The sequence below is a fragment of the Panthera uncia genome, chromosome D2, assembly GCF_023721935.1.
Source record: "Panthera uncia isolate 11264 chromosome D2, Puncia_PCG_1.0, whole genome shotgun sequence".
NCBI classification, from domain to species: Eukaryota; Metazoa; Chordata; class Mammalia; order Carnivora; family Felidae; genus Panthera; species Panthera uncia.
This window is the reverse complement of record NC_064818.1, coordinates 16,051,406-16,073,579: the sequence shown is the minus strand read 5'-3', so window position 1 is coordinate 16,073,579 and position 22,174 is coordinate 16,051,406. Positions and strand designations below refer to the sequence as shown.

General features: G+C 46.8%; 1 protein-coding gene across 1 annotated transcript in view; it reads left to right on the top strand.

The window, feature by feature from the left end:
• Positions 1-22,174, top strand: part of DISC1 (DISC1 scaffold protein) — a 329,162-nt gene that overhangs the window by 86,223 nt on the left and 220,765 nt on the right. Inside the window, exon 4 of the mRNA XM_049645005.1 lies at positions 9,193-9,343. Within this exon, the coding sequence (XP_049500962.1) occupies positions 9,193-9,343 (151 nt within the window). The remainder of the gene's footprint in view (positions 1-9,192; positions 9,344-22,174) is intronic.

The following is a 22,174-nucleotide window of genomic DNA, read 5'->3' as shown; positions in this document are numbered from 1 at the left end:
TTCTTTCTTTCTTTCTTTCTTTCTTTCTTTCTTTCTTTCTTTCTTTCCATACTGGCAATCATAAAAGTACAGGTAACATCTACATATAATTTTGTATCTTGCTTTTCTCTTGTAATGTTCAAATATTTCCCCTTAGTTTTTCTAACCGGGTTTTGATTCGCCACATATGCCTGAGTGGATATGCCCTTATTTATCTAACCATTTCCCTTACATTGGATCTGAGGCTGTTTCCGCTTTTTGCCAGTTTGTTACTTTGTGTCGGCTACTGACTGCTTTCTGTGAGAAGGAGGGGACAAATGGCAAGCGAGTTGCTGGAAGAGTTTGTACCTGTGTGATGCATTAAGGTGTGTGTTTCAGGGGGTTGTGGTCGCTGGGGGATGTGATCTGGCCGGTAGAACACAGCAGTTCAGAACACAGGTTTCGGAGCAGCAGATACTGGCTTTATTTCTGAATCTACGTAGCCATGTGACTGATCTAGGAGAAGTTTGTCAACTTCCCATGAGCCTCAGTCTTTTGATCTGCAAAGAGGGAACAGCCCTGTCTGCCTCATGACATCATCGCGGCGGTAAAATGTTCGGCGCTTGGTGTAATGGCAGGGGTCGTAAGGGGGTTGCTGCTGTTCAGTGTCTCCACTCTTCCTCATCCAAGTACAGTCATTCGTTTATTTACTCAGCTTTCACCCAGCCCCTGTTGTGTGCCTAGCACTGAACGAGATGTTAGCATGGCAGAGAGAGATGAGGCTCAGGGCCTGCTCTGTGGGTCCCACAGTCTCCGGGGACCCAGACAAACGAGTAGACAGACAAGGTCCCTGTGTGACTAGGGAAAGTCTGGGAGCAGGTACTGCTTCAGGGATGGCTCCCGGGAAGCATAACAGGAAAAGCCCGGAGTTTTTATGGAAAAAGTATGGAAAAGATCAGTGTTCACATTCTGGCTTTGCTGCTAACTCATTCTGAGGTCCTGGGCACGTTATTTTATCTCTGCAACTTTGGGTCTGCGTGTGTATTCCTGCTCTACACGTTGTTGCAAAGCTTGGAAACAGTGTATACATAGTGCAGCCGCCTTGGATGCTCCGGAATGACGTCTTCGGTGCCCCGATAGCGGTCGGTTTTTATGATAATGAATCTGACAAAGTCCAGCATTTGAAATGTCAAAGAGTGGCTCAGTTGTGCTCAGGTTATTCTGAAATACGTTTTATTACAGTGCAGTTCTTTGTAAACTGGCCATCTACACATGATGTGTATGGTAATGTGGACATATTAGAATATTCAGCTCGCGATGAATAGCGTGTCTTGGCCATTATGTAAAAACCAAGGAAAAATGACTTATGAAGACACTGATTGCTTCTTAGCTTTAAAGAGCCTCCTCAGAATGTAGAATGGCTGTACAGCCAAGAATACGGCTTATTCCATATTTTCTGTCATCCCATAGACAGAGCGAGGCAGCAGAAATTGAATCTGTTTAGCAGAATGTCTTTATGTGTGAAGATTTCTTGCTGCTCTGTAAATGCTTATTTGCTTATTTATTCATAGATGTAGAAAGTACTTTTCTTTCATTCTGTTCCCGAATTATAGCCCCAAAGTAGCAGGCACTTAGTACTGATGTGCTAAGGAATACAGATGAGCCCTGACCCTCAATTAAACATTAATAAATATGTTGTAGTGACATCAAAAAACGCATTTACTTGGCCCAAAATGGAATGAGATGATGCTTAGCATTTTTTATTCTGGAGGTCCTACAAGTAAAACATGTTAGATCCATAAATTGAATATACTGTATCAATTAAAACATATTATTCAATGTATCATTTTGCTTAACCCTTGATAATGTCTTCTGTAGTTAACTTTGAGTTTTTTTTTTTACCATTCAGCTATATTTACAAAATGCAACCAAAATTTCTAATATTATTGCTGTCCTGTCACTCAGATGGTCAGTGGACCACATTTATTCAGCACCTGCTGTGTGTATCACTCTTTACAATTCTGGCTTTAAATCTTGAGCTTCAAACTGAAATCAGATTAACAATGTCTACAGAAAGCTTGCAGAAGTTTTAAAGGAAGAAAAGATGGAGAAAGTGAGTTATTATTCCTCAACCACTGGGCCAAATAGAATGATAGGAGAGATTTTCTTTTTTCTTTTTAACGTTTTTTTATTTTTGAAGGAGAGAGACAGAGCATGAGTGGAGGAGGGGCAGGGAGAGAGGGAGACACAGAATCTTAAGCAGGCTCCAGGCTCTGAGCTGTCAGCACAGAGCCCGACGCGGGGCTCGAACTCACGGACCTCGAGATCATGACCTGAGCCGAAGTCGGATGCTTAACCTACTGAGCCACCCAGGCGCCCCTCCACTGATGTTTCCACATGACTAGATTCAGGTCATGAGGACCTTGACAGGAATACTGTGGAAATGAAACTGTGTACTTCTTGGTGTCTCTCATCAGGTGTCACACAAGGTGGACCCCGTCATCACCACTGCCGAGGGCAGCTGTGATGTGCTGGTGGTTTCTAAGTCTTTCCACCACAAAGTTACCATTTGTCCTTTGGACACTTATTAGTATATTGTGGGGAGATATTTTAAGAATACACTGGTACCCTGCACCTTACCAAACCTCCATTCCTTTTTTTTTTTTTTTCCAAAAATTTATTTAGTTAGTGATGGGGCACCTCGATGGCTCAGTTGGTTAACGATCTAACTTTGGCTCAGGTCATGATCTCATGGTTGGTGGGTTCGAGCCCCACATCGGGCTCTGGGCTGACAGTGCAGAGCCTGGAGCCTGCTTCAGATTCTGTGTCTTCCTCTCTCTCTGTCCCTCACTCGCTCACACTCTCTCTCTGTCTCTGAAAAATAAATGAAAATGTTTAAAAATTAAAAAAAAATCTAGTTAGTTAACATACAGTGTAATATTGGTTTCAGGAGTAGAATTTAGTTATTCATCACTCATATATAACATCCAGTGTTCAACACATGTGCCCTCCTTAATGCCCACCACCCATCTAGCCCACCCCTACCACCTCCCTCTGTTCCTTTTTATTAGTTGGCATTCTGTTAGCATGGATGTATGGGTTCCTATTCTATTCAATGGATTGTACTTCATTGATAGTATTATTTATTTGATTCTCAAATGACACCCGATTTGGCCTATGGGAGCTCCTTGTAATTTATCGACTCTTGTATTCTATGGACATGTCTCCATCAGTCCTTGAGCACGTCCTAATTTTTTGCTGCAACAAGGTATTCAGATTCTGGCCTGCCTCAGGCCTATAATCAACCATTTCTCCAAAGGGCTCTGATTCCTTTCACAGAGGATGGTGTTTGGAAATCAGGATCTGTGTGCTTGGTTTACTCGTTGCTCCTGGGGTTATCGTTGCTTCTAGGCTTTCTTGGTGGGTAAAGACAGAAAATATACGTAACTGCAAATACACACATCTGTAACTCTTTCCATCTCTATGTGTATCGATATTAAAAACCATCAGATCACACTAGTACTTCCAAATTTCAATGCAACATGCCTAAGTGCTTTCTACCCTTACCCCTTTACATAATTGTAAGTATATGCTCCAAATACTAAGGAACCTGGCTCTCTCTGTCCTCCATATATTTACTTACTTGTGCCATTACTTTATTTATTTCTCAGTGTATCCTATCTCCTAGCCTTCTGGCTGTCTCTTCCACCTGCTCTCCCTCTCCCCTCACGTCCCTCATTCACAGGTGCTACTGGGCACACCACCTCCATGCCACTGCCTGCCTCTGTGTGGCTTCCGGAGGCCCCTTGGCCCCCTGTACCCTTGGTGCTGGTGGGAACACCACCCTTGTGTTCCTTTATGGCCCCCCTAAACCAGTGGGGCAGGTTGCTGGCCACCTTTTCTGCACAGGAAGATAAGAAACTATTTGTAATTTTGACCCCTGTCCCCAGTCACTGAGTTCCTTAAGAACCAAGGAATTGTCTTGTTCATCTTTTTAGCCCCTACAGCCTAGCAACACTGAGTTATTGGAAGTATTTGTTAACTGAGTGAATACATGAAATAATAAGCATGGCATTTATGAGGTGAAAGATGCTATTTTCAAACATTTCTGAACCCTCCTTTCTCCCAGAGGAACTATTTTTCTTCTGGCTGAAGGTTCTTCCTTCACGGGAGTTCTCCATTCACGGGCTGAATGTTTGTGTCCCTCCAAATCCACGTGTTGAGACTGAATCCTACTGGGATGGTGTTAGGAGGTGGGGCCTTTGGCACGTGATTAGGTCATGAGGGTGGAGTTCCCAAGAGTGGGATTAGTGCCCTTATGAGAAGAGACCAGCGTACTCTCTATTGGTCACGTGAGGACATAGGAGGAAGCTGGCCATCTGCCACCTCATGGCGGGCTCTCCCCAGAACCGGGCTGTACTGGTGCTGTGATCTCAGACTTCTAATCCCCGGACTGTGAGAAATAAATGTTCGTTGGTTCAGCCGCCCCGCCTGCGGTGCTGAGCTGACGAAGACAGGGTGGTGTCCAATATACCTCTTTGCTGTTGGATGACACCCATGATTTCATTAAACACCTTGTGGAGATGTTATTCCCACCTGGTGGATGAGGCTCTGAGACGTGAACGGAGGAAGTGATTTGTCAAAAAAGCATGCTCGCTGCTGAAGCCGGTGATAGAATTCAGGTGCCCTGATTCTTAGTGCTGTGAGCCCGTGTCCTTACCGCGTCACTCAAGGAGCAGAGTGTCGGCGTGGGAGAAGAGAGCGAGGCTGATCAAACCTGCTGATGCCCTTGCTGGTGCCACAGACGTCGGGCCTTTGTTCTGGAGGCCGGGCGGAGTCCTCCAGGATTCCAAGAACATTCTCTGATGTGCGTATGAATGTGTTTGGCACGGTGCGGGGACGTAGCTGATGTCTCTGCGTTCCTTGGTCTGGTCACTCATTCGTTGGCTTGTGCACATCTGAGCGCTGGGAAGGGCGGTCTGCTGAGCATGTGCAGGAACACTGGAGGAACATGGGTTTTTAGGCAGAGAGGTGACTCATCCCGTGGAAGTGAGGGAGATGTGGCCTGCCTGGAAATGGGGAAGCAGGCCTGAGTGACGTGGACAGCCCCGAGGTGTGGAAGCCTGGGGTGGTGACAAGTCCAGGAGCCCAAAGCCTGGGCCCGGCTGGCAGCGGCCCCGTGAGGGCCTGTGGCAGAAAGAGTAAAATCTTGCAAGGTAGTCGGTGGCTTTCCTTTTAGACTTGAAGAGTTTCATGTTTTTATGTTCATTTACTTGCTAATGAAAACGATACAAAGTGGCTTAAGAAAACTTACCAAGCAAGAAACCCCATGAGGGAACCTAACTTGAGTGTAGCAGGACACTTCTGTGCTCACTCTGAGCCAGGCAGCCTCCCCGTGTGGGTCTTTAAACAGTGACAAGCATGGTGACACGGTCCCTCTCTCACGGACACAGGAGGTCTTGAATAAGTGGAGACAAGTGTGAGGCCCTTGTGTGGGCAGAAGCCTGGGTGTGCTGAGGGGGCATAGAGCCTGGGGAACCCACTTGAGGGGCCGGAGGTCTAGAGGGGGAGGATGGCTTGCCTGGGCCGCTGTGGGGAAGGGTGTTTCTGACAGAGGGAACGGCAGATGACCCCGGCTCAGCTCACAGTAACCTTGTCCTGGTGGTTTGGGCCACAAATACTGGGGTCACTGTCTTCCTCCATTCCCAACATCCCATCTGTCAGAGAATATCCCAAATCCCGGCACTTTCCACCACCCCTGTTTCACTTGCAGGTCCTGGGCACCATTGTGCCTTGTCCAGGGAACCTCGATACCCATGTGACTGGTTTCCGAGATTCTGCCCCGTATGGTCTCTTCCCAGGGGAGCAGCCAGCTTATCCTGTTCAACAAGAGTCAGTCACGTCATATCACTGCTCAAAATTCTCCGGGGGTTCCCCGTCCCTCCAGATAAACAGACAGTCCTTACAGTGGCCTCTGCAGCCCTGATGACCAAGTCCACCCCAACACTCTCTCCCCTTTGTTCACTGCCTCAGGGCCTTTGCCCTGGCTGGGAGCTCCCTCTGTCTGCAATAGCAAATTAGTGAATAGGGGTGTACTTTGGGGGAGCCAGCAGAATGCACCCTAATGCCAAGCAGAGCTGATGCCAGCCTGTGAGGTGGAACCCGCAGTAGCCGACAGCCACTTGAGAAGCTCGGGGAGTAGGTCATTTAGAGACTGGGGACAATAAGCTATAGAATCAGTGGTGACTGTCCTGGGACACCTTTCTAATCGTAACGCGGATATAACTTTAGATGTCACAGTTTCGAAGGTGAGGGGCAACGCAGAGCACAGCTAATCACAGGTATTTCCTGGGATAATTCATATTTGTCTTTGAAATTCATGGTGAATGTGATTTTTGGCAGCGAATTTACTGTTTTATTTGGCTGGGTCAGTTTGCAGTCTCTGAGCACTTTTCACCAGGCAGTGGGAGGGGACAGTTTAGAACACAGCTGGTGGCAGAGGAGGCCAGGCTGGGGGTCTAACATCCGTGCAAACACTCCAAGGCCACTACCTAACGGCACTACTAAAGATAGCCTTTGGACACGTGCTAGGTGCTGGGCTGCTGGGCATATGCTAAATGCTTTGCGTAGATGATCTCAGTTAATTCTCAGGAAACTTCAGGATGTGCATGTTATTAGCCCCAATTCCACAGATTAGGAAGCTGATGTGTAGACAGGTAAAGTAAAATAACAGAGGTGGATATATGGTCATCTGTAACATAGAATTGGAACATGGCTTCAGTGACTTTAGTGATTGTAACTGGTTCTGTCTTGATGGGAAGTTTGTAAGGGAACATTCTTAAAATGGAGGTGGGACAGCTAGGAACGGCAGAGCCAAGGTGCAAACACAGGCTTTGTCCTAATCCCTGTGTAACACACCTCTATACACATCGACAGCAGGAAGACGGGATTTGAAACCACGTGTAAGGCATTTATTGCTTTTCACGGCAGTTTTGATTTTATATAGCACGAATGAAGTAAACAACTAAGTAATAAAATTAATTAAAAATTTTAAAATTAACTAAAATAAAATTCATTTCAGGGCGCCTGGGTGGCTCAGTCAGTTGAGTGTCTGACTTCGGCTCGGGTCATGATCTCGCAGTTGACGAGTTTGAGCCCCACGTCGGGCTCTGTGCTGACAGCTCGGACCCTGGAGCCTGCTTTGGATCCTGTGTCTCTCTCTCTCTTTGCTCCTCTCCAGCTTGTGCTCTGTGTCTCTATCAAAAATAAACATCAAAAAAAATTAAAAAAAAATAAAATTCAGTTTTTAGAAAGGTTGAAGCTTTTGGTGTTAGGGAATAGGTGTATCTTGCTGTTATCCTGAGACAGCTGCCAGGCCAGAGTCCACTCTGTGTTGTTGGTGTGGTGTCTTGTCACCTTGAACAAGGTGGCACCAACTGAGAACCCTTGTCAGTTCCCTGTGACTTGGTCTTGAAGTAAGTAAACGACCCTTTCTGGTATTGTTAGAATGAATCCTTGGCAAATAAATTCTCTTAGCAAGTTCCTGGCCGTTGGTCCCAATGTATATGGCTGGGGGAGGTTGTCTGCTGCCCACAACACCTGAGGCCTGCTTTTCCTCTGCCCAAGTGTGCACCTTGGGAGTAGGGCAGGAAGAGAGAGGCGTCATGTCGAGGGTACACCGTGCTTAGCGTTGACCTCTGCTGGTATACGGCAAAAAGTTTTGTCCAAAGAGTTTTATAAATAAAACTGGGTGTTCTAGAAACGGCCTAGTTGGAAAATGCCCTGAGGGCCATGGATATGTAAAGAAGCATGATCTAGGGTTGGGCCTCCCAAACATCTTCCCATCATGGCACACACAGAAGACACTAATGTTTCTACTGCACGTCAGGGTAAGCAGTAGGCGCTCATGGCCAGAAGTGGCTTCCTGGGGTCCTGGGTGGCCCCAGAGCCCACCTACTACCCAAGGGTGGAAGCCATCAAATTTCTGCCGACGCTCCTGGCAAGGAGCAGCAGGAGGGAAGATCTGATGGATGATATTTTTAAAGATTAATTTTTTTAAAAGCTTATTTATTTATTTTGGGGGAGGTGGGCAGGTGGGGGAGTGGCAGAGAGAGAGAAAGAGAGAGAGAGAGAGAGAGAGAGAGAGAGAGAGAGAGGACCCGAAGCCGGCTCCACGCTGTCAGTGCAAAACCTGCCTCGGGGCTCAATCTCATGATCTCAGATCATGACCTGAGCCGCAACCAAGAGTCGGACGCTTAACTGACTAAGCCATCCAGGCACCCCTGATGGATGGTATTTTTGAACCCAGTCTTAATATTTCTGCAAAAATGGCTTTAGGGGAGACTTTCCAATTCTTCAGGTCTTTGGTTATAAAAGTTCTCATTGGAGGGGATTCCAATTTCTCAAGCTTACTTTTCTAGAGAAAAACTGTTTTACAGTGATTCTGCATCTGCACCTTGTCCTAGGGAAACTTAAGGTCACTAAAAAGTAATAGGACCCCCTACCTGATAACGGAGGTGGACATATGGTCATATGTAACATAGAACTGAAACATCGCTTCAATGACCTTAGTGATTGTAATTGGTTCTGTCTTGATGGGCAGTTTGTAAGGAAACATTCTTAAAATTCAAGCTTGGGCACTGACATTTTTCAATTGAAGACCCCAAACTCATCAAAATGAGCAGGTTTTCTCCCGAGTGAAAACCATGGTTTTAAAAATAATATTGGGGTGCCTGGGTGGCTCAGTTGGTTAAGCGTCCGACTTCAGCTCAGGTCATGATCTCACAGTTTGTGGGTTCAAGCCCCATGTTGGGCTCTGTGCTGACAGACAGCTCAGAGCCTGGAACCTGCTTTGGATCCTGTGTCTCCCTCTCTCTCTGCCCCTCCCCTGCTCATGCTCTGTCTCTGTCTGTCTCAAAAATAAATAAACATTAAAAAATTAAAAAAAGTTAATATCAAGTGTCCTCCTATAGGATGATCATAATTATGACCATGATATAAATACCTACAGTGTACATTCTGATATTTGGAAGCACAAAAAGTAGGGGGGCTGTGCAGTCAGTGAAAAGAAGATTCTCAGAAGCGCCAACTGAGAGGTGGAGTTGCGGGCCCCAGACACGGTTGTGTTGCATCATGAAGCTGAACGTTGGCTGGGGGTGGGGCTCTGGGACGCTGCATTACCTATTTTGAGTTTCATGGTTCTTTATTCCTCTCTCTCCTGTTTTGGGTTGTCAGCCGAGGCGTTCAGACACAGATTGGAAGAGCTGGAGAAGGAGAAAGGCAGCCCACACTTCCAGCTTCCTTCGAGGCAGCCGGCCCTCTGCAGTCTCCTGGGCCACCTGGACGCACAGGCCCAGGCAGCCTTGCGCCACAGGGCCTCCCAGCTGTGAGTACTTGGATCGCCCCCACTTTCCTCTCCTGCTCCCACGTGGTGAATACCTAGGGAGACCCTCAGCTGCTTTTTCCTGGGAAGCACCCTTTTGTTGGCTGGGCAGGTGGGGGTGGTTCCTTCCAGAGGGAGTGACCGGTGTGGATCACACTCCCCTAAGAAGCCGCTTCTGCTGAGTGACGGGGAGAGACCCTTGGTAGGGTCTCCCAAGCTTCCCCTGGGAAGCCAGCCTTCTCAGAAGGAGGGATGGGTTTCCTCTTGTCAGGAGCCCCTTGGTCAAGCCTGTGAGATCCACAGGTGGTCGTCTCTGACTGAACGGGAAAACACATCCTCCTGACGGCGACTTCCAGCTGCCAATCAACCTCTGCTGTTTCTGCTACCCGAGGGGCCCCTGGGATCCCTGCTATACAGGGAGCAATCGCTCTTTGTGATGCAGGGGCTCTCAATCCCGGCTGGGTGTTTGAATCACCTGGAGACTTGAAATGCCCAGCTTCCACCCAGACGGACTGCGTCAGGCTCTCTGGGGGTGGGTCCCAGGCGCTGGCATGTCTGAAAAGTCTGAGAACCACTGCTCTCCTCTACCTGCTTGTTGCCTCTCTTCTGGGGAAGGGCTTGCGAGGGAACAGGTTTGCGATGGGTGCTGTCAGCCTAATCACAGCTCAGGCCGGCTTCTCCTTAGCGGTAAACATGGCCTCAGCAACCACACTGTATTTCCGACTGCCGGGTGGCCCCGGCAATCACAAGATGGTCTGGCTCATTCCTATGAAGTGTACGTGCCATTGTACGTTTCATCTGTCTTGGTGTCTCCCTACAGCCTGTCTTGACAGCTATGCCAATCATTTTCTCATGTTCTTGCCCTACAATTTTGCTGGTAGCATGTGCCAGAGTGCCTGGCACCTGGGAGGTGCTTCCTTGTAAATATTTGTTGAGTGAACTTTCACTGGGCTTCTTAAAGAGCAGGTGGATTCCACCTCCTTTATCGATGCAGTTTTTCATCGACACTGGGGTATCGCCTCATTTCCCCTCCCTTTCTCACTCATGTGGGGTCCTTCCCAACTTGACTTTCTACTGAATTCTTTCTTTCTTCTGTGCTTTGGGGTCATTTCTGGTCTTGGGTCATGCGACACCTGTCAATGTATTGTGTTTCTATTTATTTAACAACATTTGCGTAACAGTGACTGAGTGATTTAGGAATTCACTACTTTTTTTCCATTTTTATTGCGATAAAGTGTATGTGACACGAAATTTGCCATTCCAACCATTTTTAGTGTACCGCTCAGAGACGTAAAGTGCATCCACATTGTTGTGTTACCATCACCGCCAGCCATCTTTAGAACTCTTTCCATCTTCCTAAACTGAGACTGTGTCCTTGTTAAGCACGGACTCCCCCCTCCCCATTCTGGCCGCAGCTTCTGGCTCTGAATTTGACTCCCCTCGGAACCTCATTTCACTCAGCAGAATGTCCTCAGGGTTCATCCATGTTGTGTCATGTATCAGGATTTCCTTCCTCTGTAAGGCTGAGTAGTAGTTCGTGGCCTGGATGTGCCACATTTTGCTTGTCTATTCTTCCTTCAGTGGATGGGAAGTAGTTCATATTTAGTCCTCTAGACAATTCTAGGAGGTAGAACTATTTTATTAACTGCATCGCTGTGGAGATTGATGTCATCATCATCGTCATCATCTGTCTTTATATTTATACAAAGTCCAGGAGAGGTTAAGGAGCTTGTGCAGACCCCCCAGCAGGTGGGTGCTGAGCCCGGGCACGGTGCTGGCTGCCTGCTGCGAGTCTTGGCTTGGAACTAGCTCACTGAGCTGCCTAAGTCTGGCCAAGGCTTGTCCATTATTGTCTCTTTAGCCTCCATGTGATTTGAGTGGAGAGCGATGCGCTGATCTTGGCGGAGTTTCTCGCAGAACATGAGGAGCGACGATACAGTCGGTATCACCCATTCTCACTCAGCTGGGTGGCAACATCTGACATTCCTTACATCTGACTGTGACTTATAAATATGGCAGTTTCATAGGGTCCAACTTAATATTCTCCTCATAAAAGTGGAGGCCTTTATTAACCACTTATTGAGCCAGTAGAAACTGTTGGCTTGCTTTGTTGTTATCCTCTGTCCTTCTCCGCCCAGGGGTTACCTGCACGCTGTGCTTTTAGTTCATGTTCACTTTTGGAGTGAATGGGACCTGACCTCCATGGTCTGATATCTGACCTGATTTTTATCTCTGATCTGATTTCTGTCTCTATCACTGCAGCAGTCAGCAATGATTTTCTGTTAAACCCAAAAGGCATTTTCCACTCTTATTCTGCTCTGTATCACCGTGAGGTCTGTAACATTTCATCAATCAAATTCATTCTTAAACTCTCTCTCCCCTAGACTATCACGATTCACCCTTTTCCTGGTCCTCTTGCTACCCAGCTGGCCATTCTTCTCAGCCTCTTGAGAACTCCAGTTTCTCTCCCCATTTCCTTAATACTGATGTTCCTCTGTCTTCTGCTCTAGCCTATCCTGTCTTCTCACTTTATATATTCTCCTTCTGGGTGACCTCAAATACCCCTGTGTTTCGGGTACCCTTAACATACTAATTTTCCTCTAATTTATATCCTTAGCCCTGATCCCTCTCCAGAGTTGCAACCTACCATTTGGCCTTTATTGAACATCTACTGACCTTTACTAAGTTTGCTGTCTGTTTATTTTATCCTAAAAAGTTTAGTATCTTTTTATCCTTGCCTTTAGGAAATTCATCTTAAAACTATCTGTTTATTAGATTCGCTATTCTTCTCCCCCATCGGCCCCTTCTCCGACATCCCCACTCTCAGTTACTGACTCAGTCATCTACCCAGTTACCCAAGGAAGAACTCTGAGACATACTTGGCTCCTCCTTTTTCCTCACTTCCAATTTCATGGTTGACTCCACTGTCTAACCTCAGCTCACCACCCACTTTGCTCATTCATGTCAAACTGCCTTGGTTGTGCTTTAGAGTTTCTAGTCTGGATTATTGCCATGGTTTCCTTGCTGGTGTTTCTGACTCCAACATTATTCCCTCTCACTCATTCTCCACAGTGCCACAGATGGGAATATCATGTGACGCCCAGTCGCCCTCAGTGTTTTCAGGATAAAATCTGGGCTGCTTCCTTAGCATGGCATTCAGTGCTTTTCCAATCTAGCTCTTCACCATCAGGAGCCCAGAATATAACTAGCCATCACCAACACCTACAGTCCACACCTACTGAAGTATTAGAAGTTACTAAATGCTGTGAATGTTTCTGAATTCTATGATCTTGCACCTGCCCCACCATTATCACCTCTCAAGAGCTCATTGTTCGAGACTCAGCTCAGCTACCATCCTTGTGAAACCTTGTCCAGAAATCACACCGTCTCCCCTTGAATTACCTTGAATTACTTCACCCCTGTCTTGGGTCTTAAGTAAATAAATCTGTTTCCTTGAGTATCTGTCTACTCTTCAGGCTGTGAGCTCCTTGTGGACAAGACTGTGTTATATTTATCTTTCTACCCCTGGAGGCTAGAGCAGTGGCTTACCCCAAATAGGTATTCTGTAAATGTTCACTGAATGAGTGAATGTGATCATATGTGGAAGTATCTATGTAGGGGTTCACAAAGATATATGTGAATATTTATTGAAAGAGAAAGAGAGAGAACTTTCACCCTAATGTGGTTCAGTTGCCCTAGAGAAAATGCTCCTTCAGCCTTTGTTCTGACACCTCCAGTCGGAAGAACTTTTATAGAATCTTAGAGAACCCTGGATTATAGGTCAGGAAACCTGAGTTCTGATCCCGTGTCTTCTGCTAACCTGGCATCGTTTCCTAACTTCTTCACACTTCACTTCCTCACCAGAAAACGAGAGGATTGAATTAGATCACTATTTTCCAAACTTCAGTTACGTACGTACTATTGTGGTTTTTCTTTTGCCAAATCCACCTGTCCTATTATTAACACAATTAGAACATAATTACTCAAAATCAACTTCTTAAATTTTTCTAATGCATATTACTAGAATTACATAGTTATTAATAATTTTTGGGAAATTGTCTTTCAGTGGACCAGCTGCCCATCTAGCCCTGTAATCTATATCACCCACAGGGGTGTCTGGACTCAACGGGTTTCCCCTAAACCAGGGACTGTGGCTGCAGTTCTCACCGCGGCCACCAGGAGGCCACGGTGCAGGGCTGGAGCTCACACAGCCTTGGAGTCAGGATGGAGCCGGGACAGAAATATTTCTTACAGGCGGGGGGCTCTCTCTGAGTCAAGAAGGAAACGGAATACTTTTTGATGAACTGTACTTTTCTTGTAGAAACGAAATAGTTGCATTGACATGGGAAATTTTCAGTACTGATGAACGGCACAAATAAGTGACGCCTACCCTTTTGGGGATCGAGTATTTCTTTGAGAATCTGATGAGAGCTAGAGGCTCCTTCCATCATCACCAAACCACATATGTACAACCACGCAAACGATTGATTGCCTGCAGTTTCCACAGGCTCACAGATCTTCTGAGGCTTAGCCATTCACTCTGCAGGGGAGGAGGGGTCTTTGCATCTCAGGTTAAGCAAATTTGCTTTAGAATAAGATTGAAGGAAATGTATAAAACACCCAGTGCTCAACACAGGTGTCTTCCTTAATACTCATCACCCATTTAGCCCATTCCCCTGCCCACCTCCCCTCCATCAACCCTCAGTTTGTTCTCTATAGTTAAGGGTCTCTAACAGTTTTTTTTCCCCTCTCTTTTTTCCCCTTCCCCTGTGTTCATCTTCTGAAGACAAAAATTGACATTAACATTTCATCTTCACAATGAGGCTTTTAATAGGGGGTTACCCCCTTTTCTATCATGTGACCCTTGAGTTTTTAGACAATGATTTATGAACAGAATGTACCAGGAACAGGCATTGCAAAATTTTTATTCAACTCTTCAGTTAGGTTTCCAAAGCAGCCACTGAGTACTGCAATGGTTTTGTGATATGAGCAAATGGCAAATCCTTTGTCATTTTTCACTAAGATTTGGACACTTGACCCAATGTGTATGTAAATTTATTCCTGTAAATTACTATTCTGCCTGAAATATCTAGAACATTTTTCTCGTCCTTAAGTATAATAAAAGAAAAGAACTCTGAATAAACTCTGTAAAATACAAAAAAAAAAAAATTGAAGGAAATGTAAACACCCAAGTACATCAGTCACTGTATTTCATTTTTTATTTTTACTGTCACTTTGTTGTTAATAATCTGGTCCATTCCACTTCAAAATTTTTCTTTCAGTGTTTATTTATTTAAAAAAATTTTTGTTTAAGGTTTATTCATTTTTGAGAGACAGAGACAAAACGTGAGTGGGGGAGAGGCAGAGAGAGAGAGGGAGACACAGAATCCGAAGCGGGCTCCAGGCTCTGAGCTGCCAGCACAGAGACCGACGCGGGGCTCGAACTCAAGAACCGTGAGGTCATGACCTGAGCTGAAGCCGGACTCTCAACGGATTGAGCCACACAATCCATATTGAGCCATACAACGGGCGCCACTGGTCCATTCAGCTTTTTAAAAACCACTGTGGAATTCTCTGGGTCTCGAGTAGAATACCGTGCCGAATCACTCTCCATTCGTTCAGGTTCCTTCCACAGCCCAGGCAGCTTCACCGTCCCTTCGCGGATTAACCTGACTCCACCAGTGGCAGGTACCGGCACTCACGTGGTTGGGATCCTGCCCTGTTTTTGGTCCCGCTTTGCTTAGTAAGATAACCGGTTCACTGTGGCGTCTCTGTTCAGGGGAGGTACAAACACACCATGGTCCTCCTGTTCTCCGGTCTCTGTCGTGTTCTGCTGGATACATCTTCCCATTGCCCACGATAGCCTGGGTAGGTACCACGGACGTCTGGCTCATTTTCAGTTACTGATGTTCAGCCCCCCCGGGTCCAGTTTGAAACTTTAATCTCCCATATCCATTTCGAATCTCTCCCTGTCCATTGTCTGTAACCCTCTCCTTGTTGGTCATCGCTGCCTCCCTGGCTAACAGACTGGAACACCCCGTGTGCAGGCGTTGGCACGCTCACTGTCCAGGGGCACCCACACGTGGGTTCTCCAGAGGACACCACAGGCCCCCCCCCCCCCCCCCCCCCCCCCGCCCCATGCCCAGACCCTGATGTGAATTCAACCTTTCCCAGTCCACCTGGGCAACCACCCCTTTTCACATATTACTCAGCCTCTTTCTGTGGGTCCCCTTGCCCAACGGGCACACTTTTGGGGAGGATAATGTTTGCGACGTCTACTTGATTCATGGGAAGTTCACCTATCTTTGCTACACCGAACGGTAGGCATTCAGGCTGTCCCGTTGCAGACCTCTCTGCCTTGCCGTGGCTCTCCAATTTCTTCTTTTTAAGTTTATTTGTTTATTTTGAGAGAGACAGAGAGAGTGAGAGGGGGAGGGGCAGAGAGAGAGGGAGAGAGAGGATCCCAAGCAGGCTCCGCACTGTCCGCTCAGAGCCCAGCGTGGGGCTCGAACTCACCAGCCATGAGCTCGTGACCTGAGCCAAAACCGAGAGTCGGACGCTTAACTAAGCCACGCAGGCGCCCCTCCAACTTCTTTATCCCTGCTTGAGGGGGTAGTGATACATCAGAAAGTCAGTTGTGTGAGAGCACACCTTGCTGCAGACATTTGATGTCCTGTATCTCGATCTCTTGGCCTCCCACCGATTTCTGTTCCAGCTCTGGACAGTTCTCTCCACCTGCGGCTTCCAACAGGTTTGCGTGCCACACGACGTGCTCTGAAGCTTGTGAGGACAGGGAGTGGGTAATGAATGCCCCTGAGGGCAGCTGTCAAGCACTGGGGTGGGAGTTGGTGGATAGGTGGGCCACCCTCCCCAGCCTCTGGGGCGACAGTTCTGAAGCACATTCCACACGTTTTTCCAGGTGGTTCCTGGTAGGATTGGGCCCCAGTTGTCCTTGTGGTGATCAGCTCAGTAACATACCGTTGGTTGACTTATCCTGCTTCTCGCTTCCTCACTCTTAGTTTCTTGGGAATCACTTCTCCAGAAAATAGCCCAAACTCAGATCCTTGTCTCAGACTTTTTGTTAAGAGAACCCCAACTTAGACAGATGTCCATGTCGGAGAATCAGGTGTTCCTGCTTACAGGGCACCCCCGGTCTTTGTGAGTGGGTCTGGTGGATGTTCTTGTCTTTGTTTGGATTGAGTGGGAGCGTTTCTTCCCTCCTCACCCCCCCCCCCCCCCATGGGGCTGTGGAAAGGAGAAGGAGAAGCATGTCTCATGAAAGCTCCATTTCCTACATGGCCAGCGGGTGTGTGTGTTGAGTGGTGGTTGGCTGTGGTAGTATTGCTTGTGCAGTGCCTGGCGTGGGGCACTGTACCCTGCTGTTAGAGCAGTTTAGAATGGAGAGCGTTTGGGCCTGCATTTTAGCTCTAGCTTCTGATTCTGGAGCAATCAGAAAATTACATTTCAATATCCTGTGACAGCAGCGATCAGAAGGGGACAGAGGGGCATCTATTCCTACTGTATCTGTCCTCTAGTCAAAAGAGTTATTTTTTACTTTCTGTTAAAAAGGGCTTTGGTTGACTATCACACCTGCAACTGATAATTTTCTCATTAACGTCCTGTATTTCTTGGACTGTATGCCTCCTGTGTATTTTCCCCTTGGACCTTCAGCAATATGTACTTTAAAATTGGTCATATTTACAGTCTAAATTGTGTGCGTGTGTGCAAAATGTCCTTTATCAAAGACTGTTTCCCGACGGATAACTTAAAACACAAGTGGATAAAATACAACCAAGTTTAAAAACAGAGATATACAATGGTTTTCCGATGGGGCTTATCAAGGCGGAGCTCCTCCGGTTAGCCTGTCCAAATATTTCCTGCTCACATACTTCCTTTCAGGTGGGGAACAGGAGAGATGAGTATCGTGTAGTCCGTGATGATTCTGGGCTGAGTCATTTTTCCGCCGACCAGTTCTTCCTCTAGTCCCTTTGAAACGTGTGATTCTTTATTTTCATTTAATTGTCATGTTGGGACCATCCCACCATGGAAATCCATGACAGTGGGCTCCGTAAGATGAGAAAATGACTGTTACAGACACGTTTTACCAGAGGTACAAAATGGGATGGCTACATTACGGTACCACGTAACAATGGCCATCATTATCCAGACACACCAGGGCATGTTTCTGAAGCCTGAATCGGGGCTCAAGGTGAGGCACCAGACTGGCATCAGTATGGCTAATGGAGACCCACCGCCGACCCCTTGTCATCGCCTGGAGATGGGAGGGAAGGAAAAGTGGAGAAGAGTACGTGCGGTGTGCCGCAGAGGACTCCTCAGAGTTTGTTTTCGAATTAGTGGATTCTAAATAAAATCTTCCAAATAAACATCTCCCATGCCATCCTCTTTGCTCCCATTCAACTGAAGTCTGTCCTGGAGCCATTTGTATCGGGCGTAGCTGTCACAAACCCACATAAATATCCTTGTGCCCCCTTGCAGTGTAGTCATTTCTCTGAGTGGGATAGGACTATAGAAGACAATGATGTTTCGTTTCCTATTCTTACTCTTCATTTATTTAAAAACTTTAAAAAAATATTTAGTTTTGAGAGAGAGAGAAAGAGAGAGAGAGAGAGAGAGAGAGAGAGCGCGCGCACAAGTGGGGGAGGGGCAGAGAGAGAGACACACACACACACACAGAATCTGAAGCAGGCTCCAGGCTCCGAGCTGTCAGCACAGAGCCCGATGGCGGGGCTTGAACCCACGAACCATGAGATCATGACCTGAGCTGAAGTCAGACGCTTAACTGACTGAGCCACCCAGGTACCCCTATTCTGCTTACTTTTTAGATACAAATCAGATTAATATCTATATGTAGATCTATCTACCATAGATAGATAGAACTACATATATATAAAGGCAGAACTGTAAAGTTATCTGCATTTCTATGGTATTTGTGCTTTCACAGTGGCCTTGATAATTTACAATATTTCATTGGATGAGGAAGCGATGTCTAGATTTTTTATTTTTATTTTTAATTTTTAATGTTTATTTTTGAGAGAGAGAGTACAAGTGAAGGTGGGGGGGCAGAGAGAGAGAGAGGGGGACACAGAATCCGAAGCAGGCTCCAGGCTCTGAGCTGTCAGCACAGAGCCTGATACGGGGCTCAAACCCACAAACCGTGAAATCATGACCCCAGCTAAAGTCGGATGCTTAACTGACTGAGCCACCCAGGCGCCCCAGCGATGTCTAGATTTAAACCACACTTCAGTGATTATATGGCTGGCACAAACCACTTCTTTCTCACCATCTTCCCAAAGAGGGAGGGATGGAAACACGGAAGTCACATGACATGAATTTGTTAGAATGGTCATCCATGGGGGACAGCAATGAGCAAAGGTATTCCGAGGGGCTGTAAGAAATAGTCATCTGAACTGAGGTTTTCCCAACTGTAATAATGAGAGCACTGGCCTTGGTAAATGTTGGTTTTTTTCCTTGACTAAAATTCTTTGATTCCAGAAGTGGCACAAAACAGCAATATTTTTAGCACCATGAAGGCACATTTCTGTCTGGGAAAGGGACCTTCTGTGTTATATACACAACTCTGTAAACCATAGCCATTGCCGTGAGCCCTTCTGGCATGGGATGTCCTAACAGGTGCATCGTCTGGCCTCTCTCCTGCCCTATAACATTCTCACTCTACATACTTCTGAAGGCAACCATCAGAGCAAAAGGAGGGTGCAAGAAAGCTCTGGGGCCTCGGGTGCTGGCTAGGGAGGAGGTAGTGATGTGTGTTCATCTCAGACACACACTTAAACACGTGATTCCAGAGGCGTCAACCCCCAGAGGGTTCATTCCTTCCTCAGTATTGTTGAACTACACACTCACAAAAGCCACATGGTGCGTGGGGTCGCTGGGAAGAGAAATGTTCTTACTGCTTTCAGTGGCGTAGGACCTTATTTTCCAAATGGGTTTATCCTTTAACTGGCTAGTGGAAAAGACACAAGGAGAAAGGCCAGGATTTTTCCAGCACTGGGCAGCCCCAGATGGGGGCCTGTTTGAAACCCGGTGGCGGAGGGTAGGGTCTTAGAGCCCCCGAGTCCCTGTTGGCACCCAGGGCTGTTCTAACATTCCAACCCTCGTGTTTTTAATTCTTGCCCCTCAGGGACTTGCTCATTTTACATACTGATTAGTTTATGGCAGCAATGCTAATTTGCACTGACATTAGGGATTACACATTGAGAATTATTAAATATAAAGGGAACAACACGGTAGAAGGAAGAGGGAGCCTGGCTCAGAGGACTGAACATCTGAACAACAGACACCTGTCCCTGGCTTCATTACTGAGCCACAGCGTGTCCTGGGGCCGCCACTCAGCCATCTATGGATGGCTTTCTATACTCAGAGTCAAAGAGTGCGAGACAGGGAGATGAGTTTTGGTTAATCACAGGGGCTTTTCTTATGGCTTTAGTAATGAATGTGATTAACAATAATATGGAGAATTCCCAGTTACCCACCTGTAGCGCCTCTGTAGCTAATTTTCAATTCTATGTTGATTTCCTTCAATAACTCCCAGCCCGACCCAGATGGTATCTATTTAGGAAATTCAGGAAACTCTTAATATTTGCATAAGCAGAGCAAATTGGGAAATAAATTAGTGCAAAGAAATGATCCAATGAAATAGAAAGCTGAATATAAACGACTTCTGGATTTCCTAAGGCCACGGACTCATGAGATCATTGAACAAATATTTGCTAAGCCCCTACTCAGTGCAGAGCCCAAGATGAGGTGAGTTCTTTCCCCTCCTGAGGCTGTCAGTCTGGAGCACGTGGCTGCGAGACAGGCCAAGACTCTGGAGCCCAGAGGGGGAAGCACGTCCCATTCCCACGGACGTCAGTAGTTGGTGATGGTTTTGTTCCAGAGACTTCCTCTTCTGATACGTGTAAAGATCCTCGGGGACATTTCATCTGTAACCTTCACTGTGTAGGACCGTGTGCCCACTGGACATGCATCCAGAGGTCATTTTCCCGATGCAAACACGACACACGAGGGACGGCAAACAGCAAAGCTCTCTGAGGGCAGAGAGGTTCTGCCTCCTTCTTCCTACCTGGCGCGAGGGTGGGGCCTGCGCCCAGTAGGTGCACGGCGTTCATTTGTTGAATAAACTGATTAGGACCCTTGTAATCAGCCATATAGGGAAGGCATCATCATCCTCACCACCTTCCTCATTTTAAAAATGAGGAAGATGAGGTTCAGAGAGCTTTAATGAATCCAAGGACTCACGGCTAGAAAAAGGCAGAACTAGGGCTCAAAGGTCACCTCCCTCCCCGTGCTGAACCCTCCCTTTCATTCTCAGCTGGGCCTGCTGGGGAGCAAGCAAGGGGACTTAATCTGTGGGTGTGGGTGGCGTGTGATTAGAAGCCAGGAGGAAACAGAAGTTTATAATCTTGCCGAGAGCCTAAACGGCATCAGGTTGTCCAGGAAAGGACTGGGAAGGGGGGGATCAGCCGGATGCACCCCTGACCCCTGGACTCCGCTGTTTGTTCTCATTGTGACCGAGAGCAAGTCACTGAATGCCCCTGACACCTGCTTCCTCAGTGGCAAAACTCTAATAATAATACTTCCTCTTAGGTCTGTAAGGAGAAGTGAGTGTGACAAAAATGATAGTGTCTGGTGCACAGAAAATTCTCAACTCATACTAGTTTGTTTTATTATGATCAGCCTAAGCATTTTTATTACAACGACTCCTGTAATTTGCCTTCAAGCACATGAATCAGAGAGTAACAGGTCTTAAAATAAATTTCTAAATTGCGTGGTCTGTTACAATAAGCAGTTTTCGAGATTATTCAGAGAATGTGAATCTGTGTCAGGCCCAGGAATACGAGGAGGGTTCCCTTTTCTGTAGCTTCTGTTTCACAACTTAGAAAAGCTGAGGTGACTTATTTTCTACCATTGTTTCCAGAAATATCAGGGCTGCAGTGCTTGGTTGGCTCCCTCATTTGTAAATCCACGTTAAGACTGAGGAAGTGGGAGACTCACTTCCACCTTTCAACTCCTAGAGTAATAGGTTGAGACCTGGGTTGAGCATTTGTCCATTGTCTTATATTTTCCTTTCGGTGTGTGTCTCCCCTGCTCTGGGCAGGAACCAAGTCTTCTTTACTGCTGGGTCCCTAGCACCCAGCACAGTCCATGGCACATAGTGGGTGAGCTTGATGGCGTTTGCTTTTTCAGAATGTTTGAACAAAATGGGGTAAGAGTGAAAGGAGATGAACAAAGAACAAACACATGTTAGGATCAGTTACTCATTTTCTTCTACCTCCCTGCCTTCCTTTCGTCCTTCCTTCCTCCCTCCCCTCCTCCCTCCTTCCTTCCTTCCTTCCTTTCTTCCTTCCTTCCTTCCTTCCTTTCTTCCTCCCTCCCTCCCCCTTCCTCTTCCTTCCTTCCTTCTTTCCTTCCTTCCTCCCTCCCCCTCCCTCTTCGTTCGTTCGTTCCTTCCTTCCTCTTCCTTCCTTCCTTCCTTTCTTCCTTCCTTCCTCCTCCCTTCCTTCCTTCCTTTCTTCTTTCCTCTTCCTTCCTTCCTTCCTTTCTTCCTTCCTCTTCCTTCCTTCCTTTCTTCCTTCCTTCCTCCCCCTTCCTCTTCCTTCCTTCCTTCCTTCCTTCCTTCCTTCCTTCCTCCCCCCTTCCTTCCTTCCTTCCTTCCTTCCTTCCTTTCTTTCTTCCTTCCTCTTCCTTCCTTCCTCCCTCCCCCCCTTCCTCTTCCTTCCTTCCTTCTTTCCTTCCTCTTCCTTCCTTCCTTCCTTCCTTCCTTCCTCCCTCCCCCCATTCCTCTTCCTTCCTTCC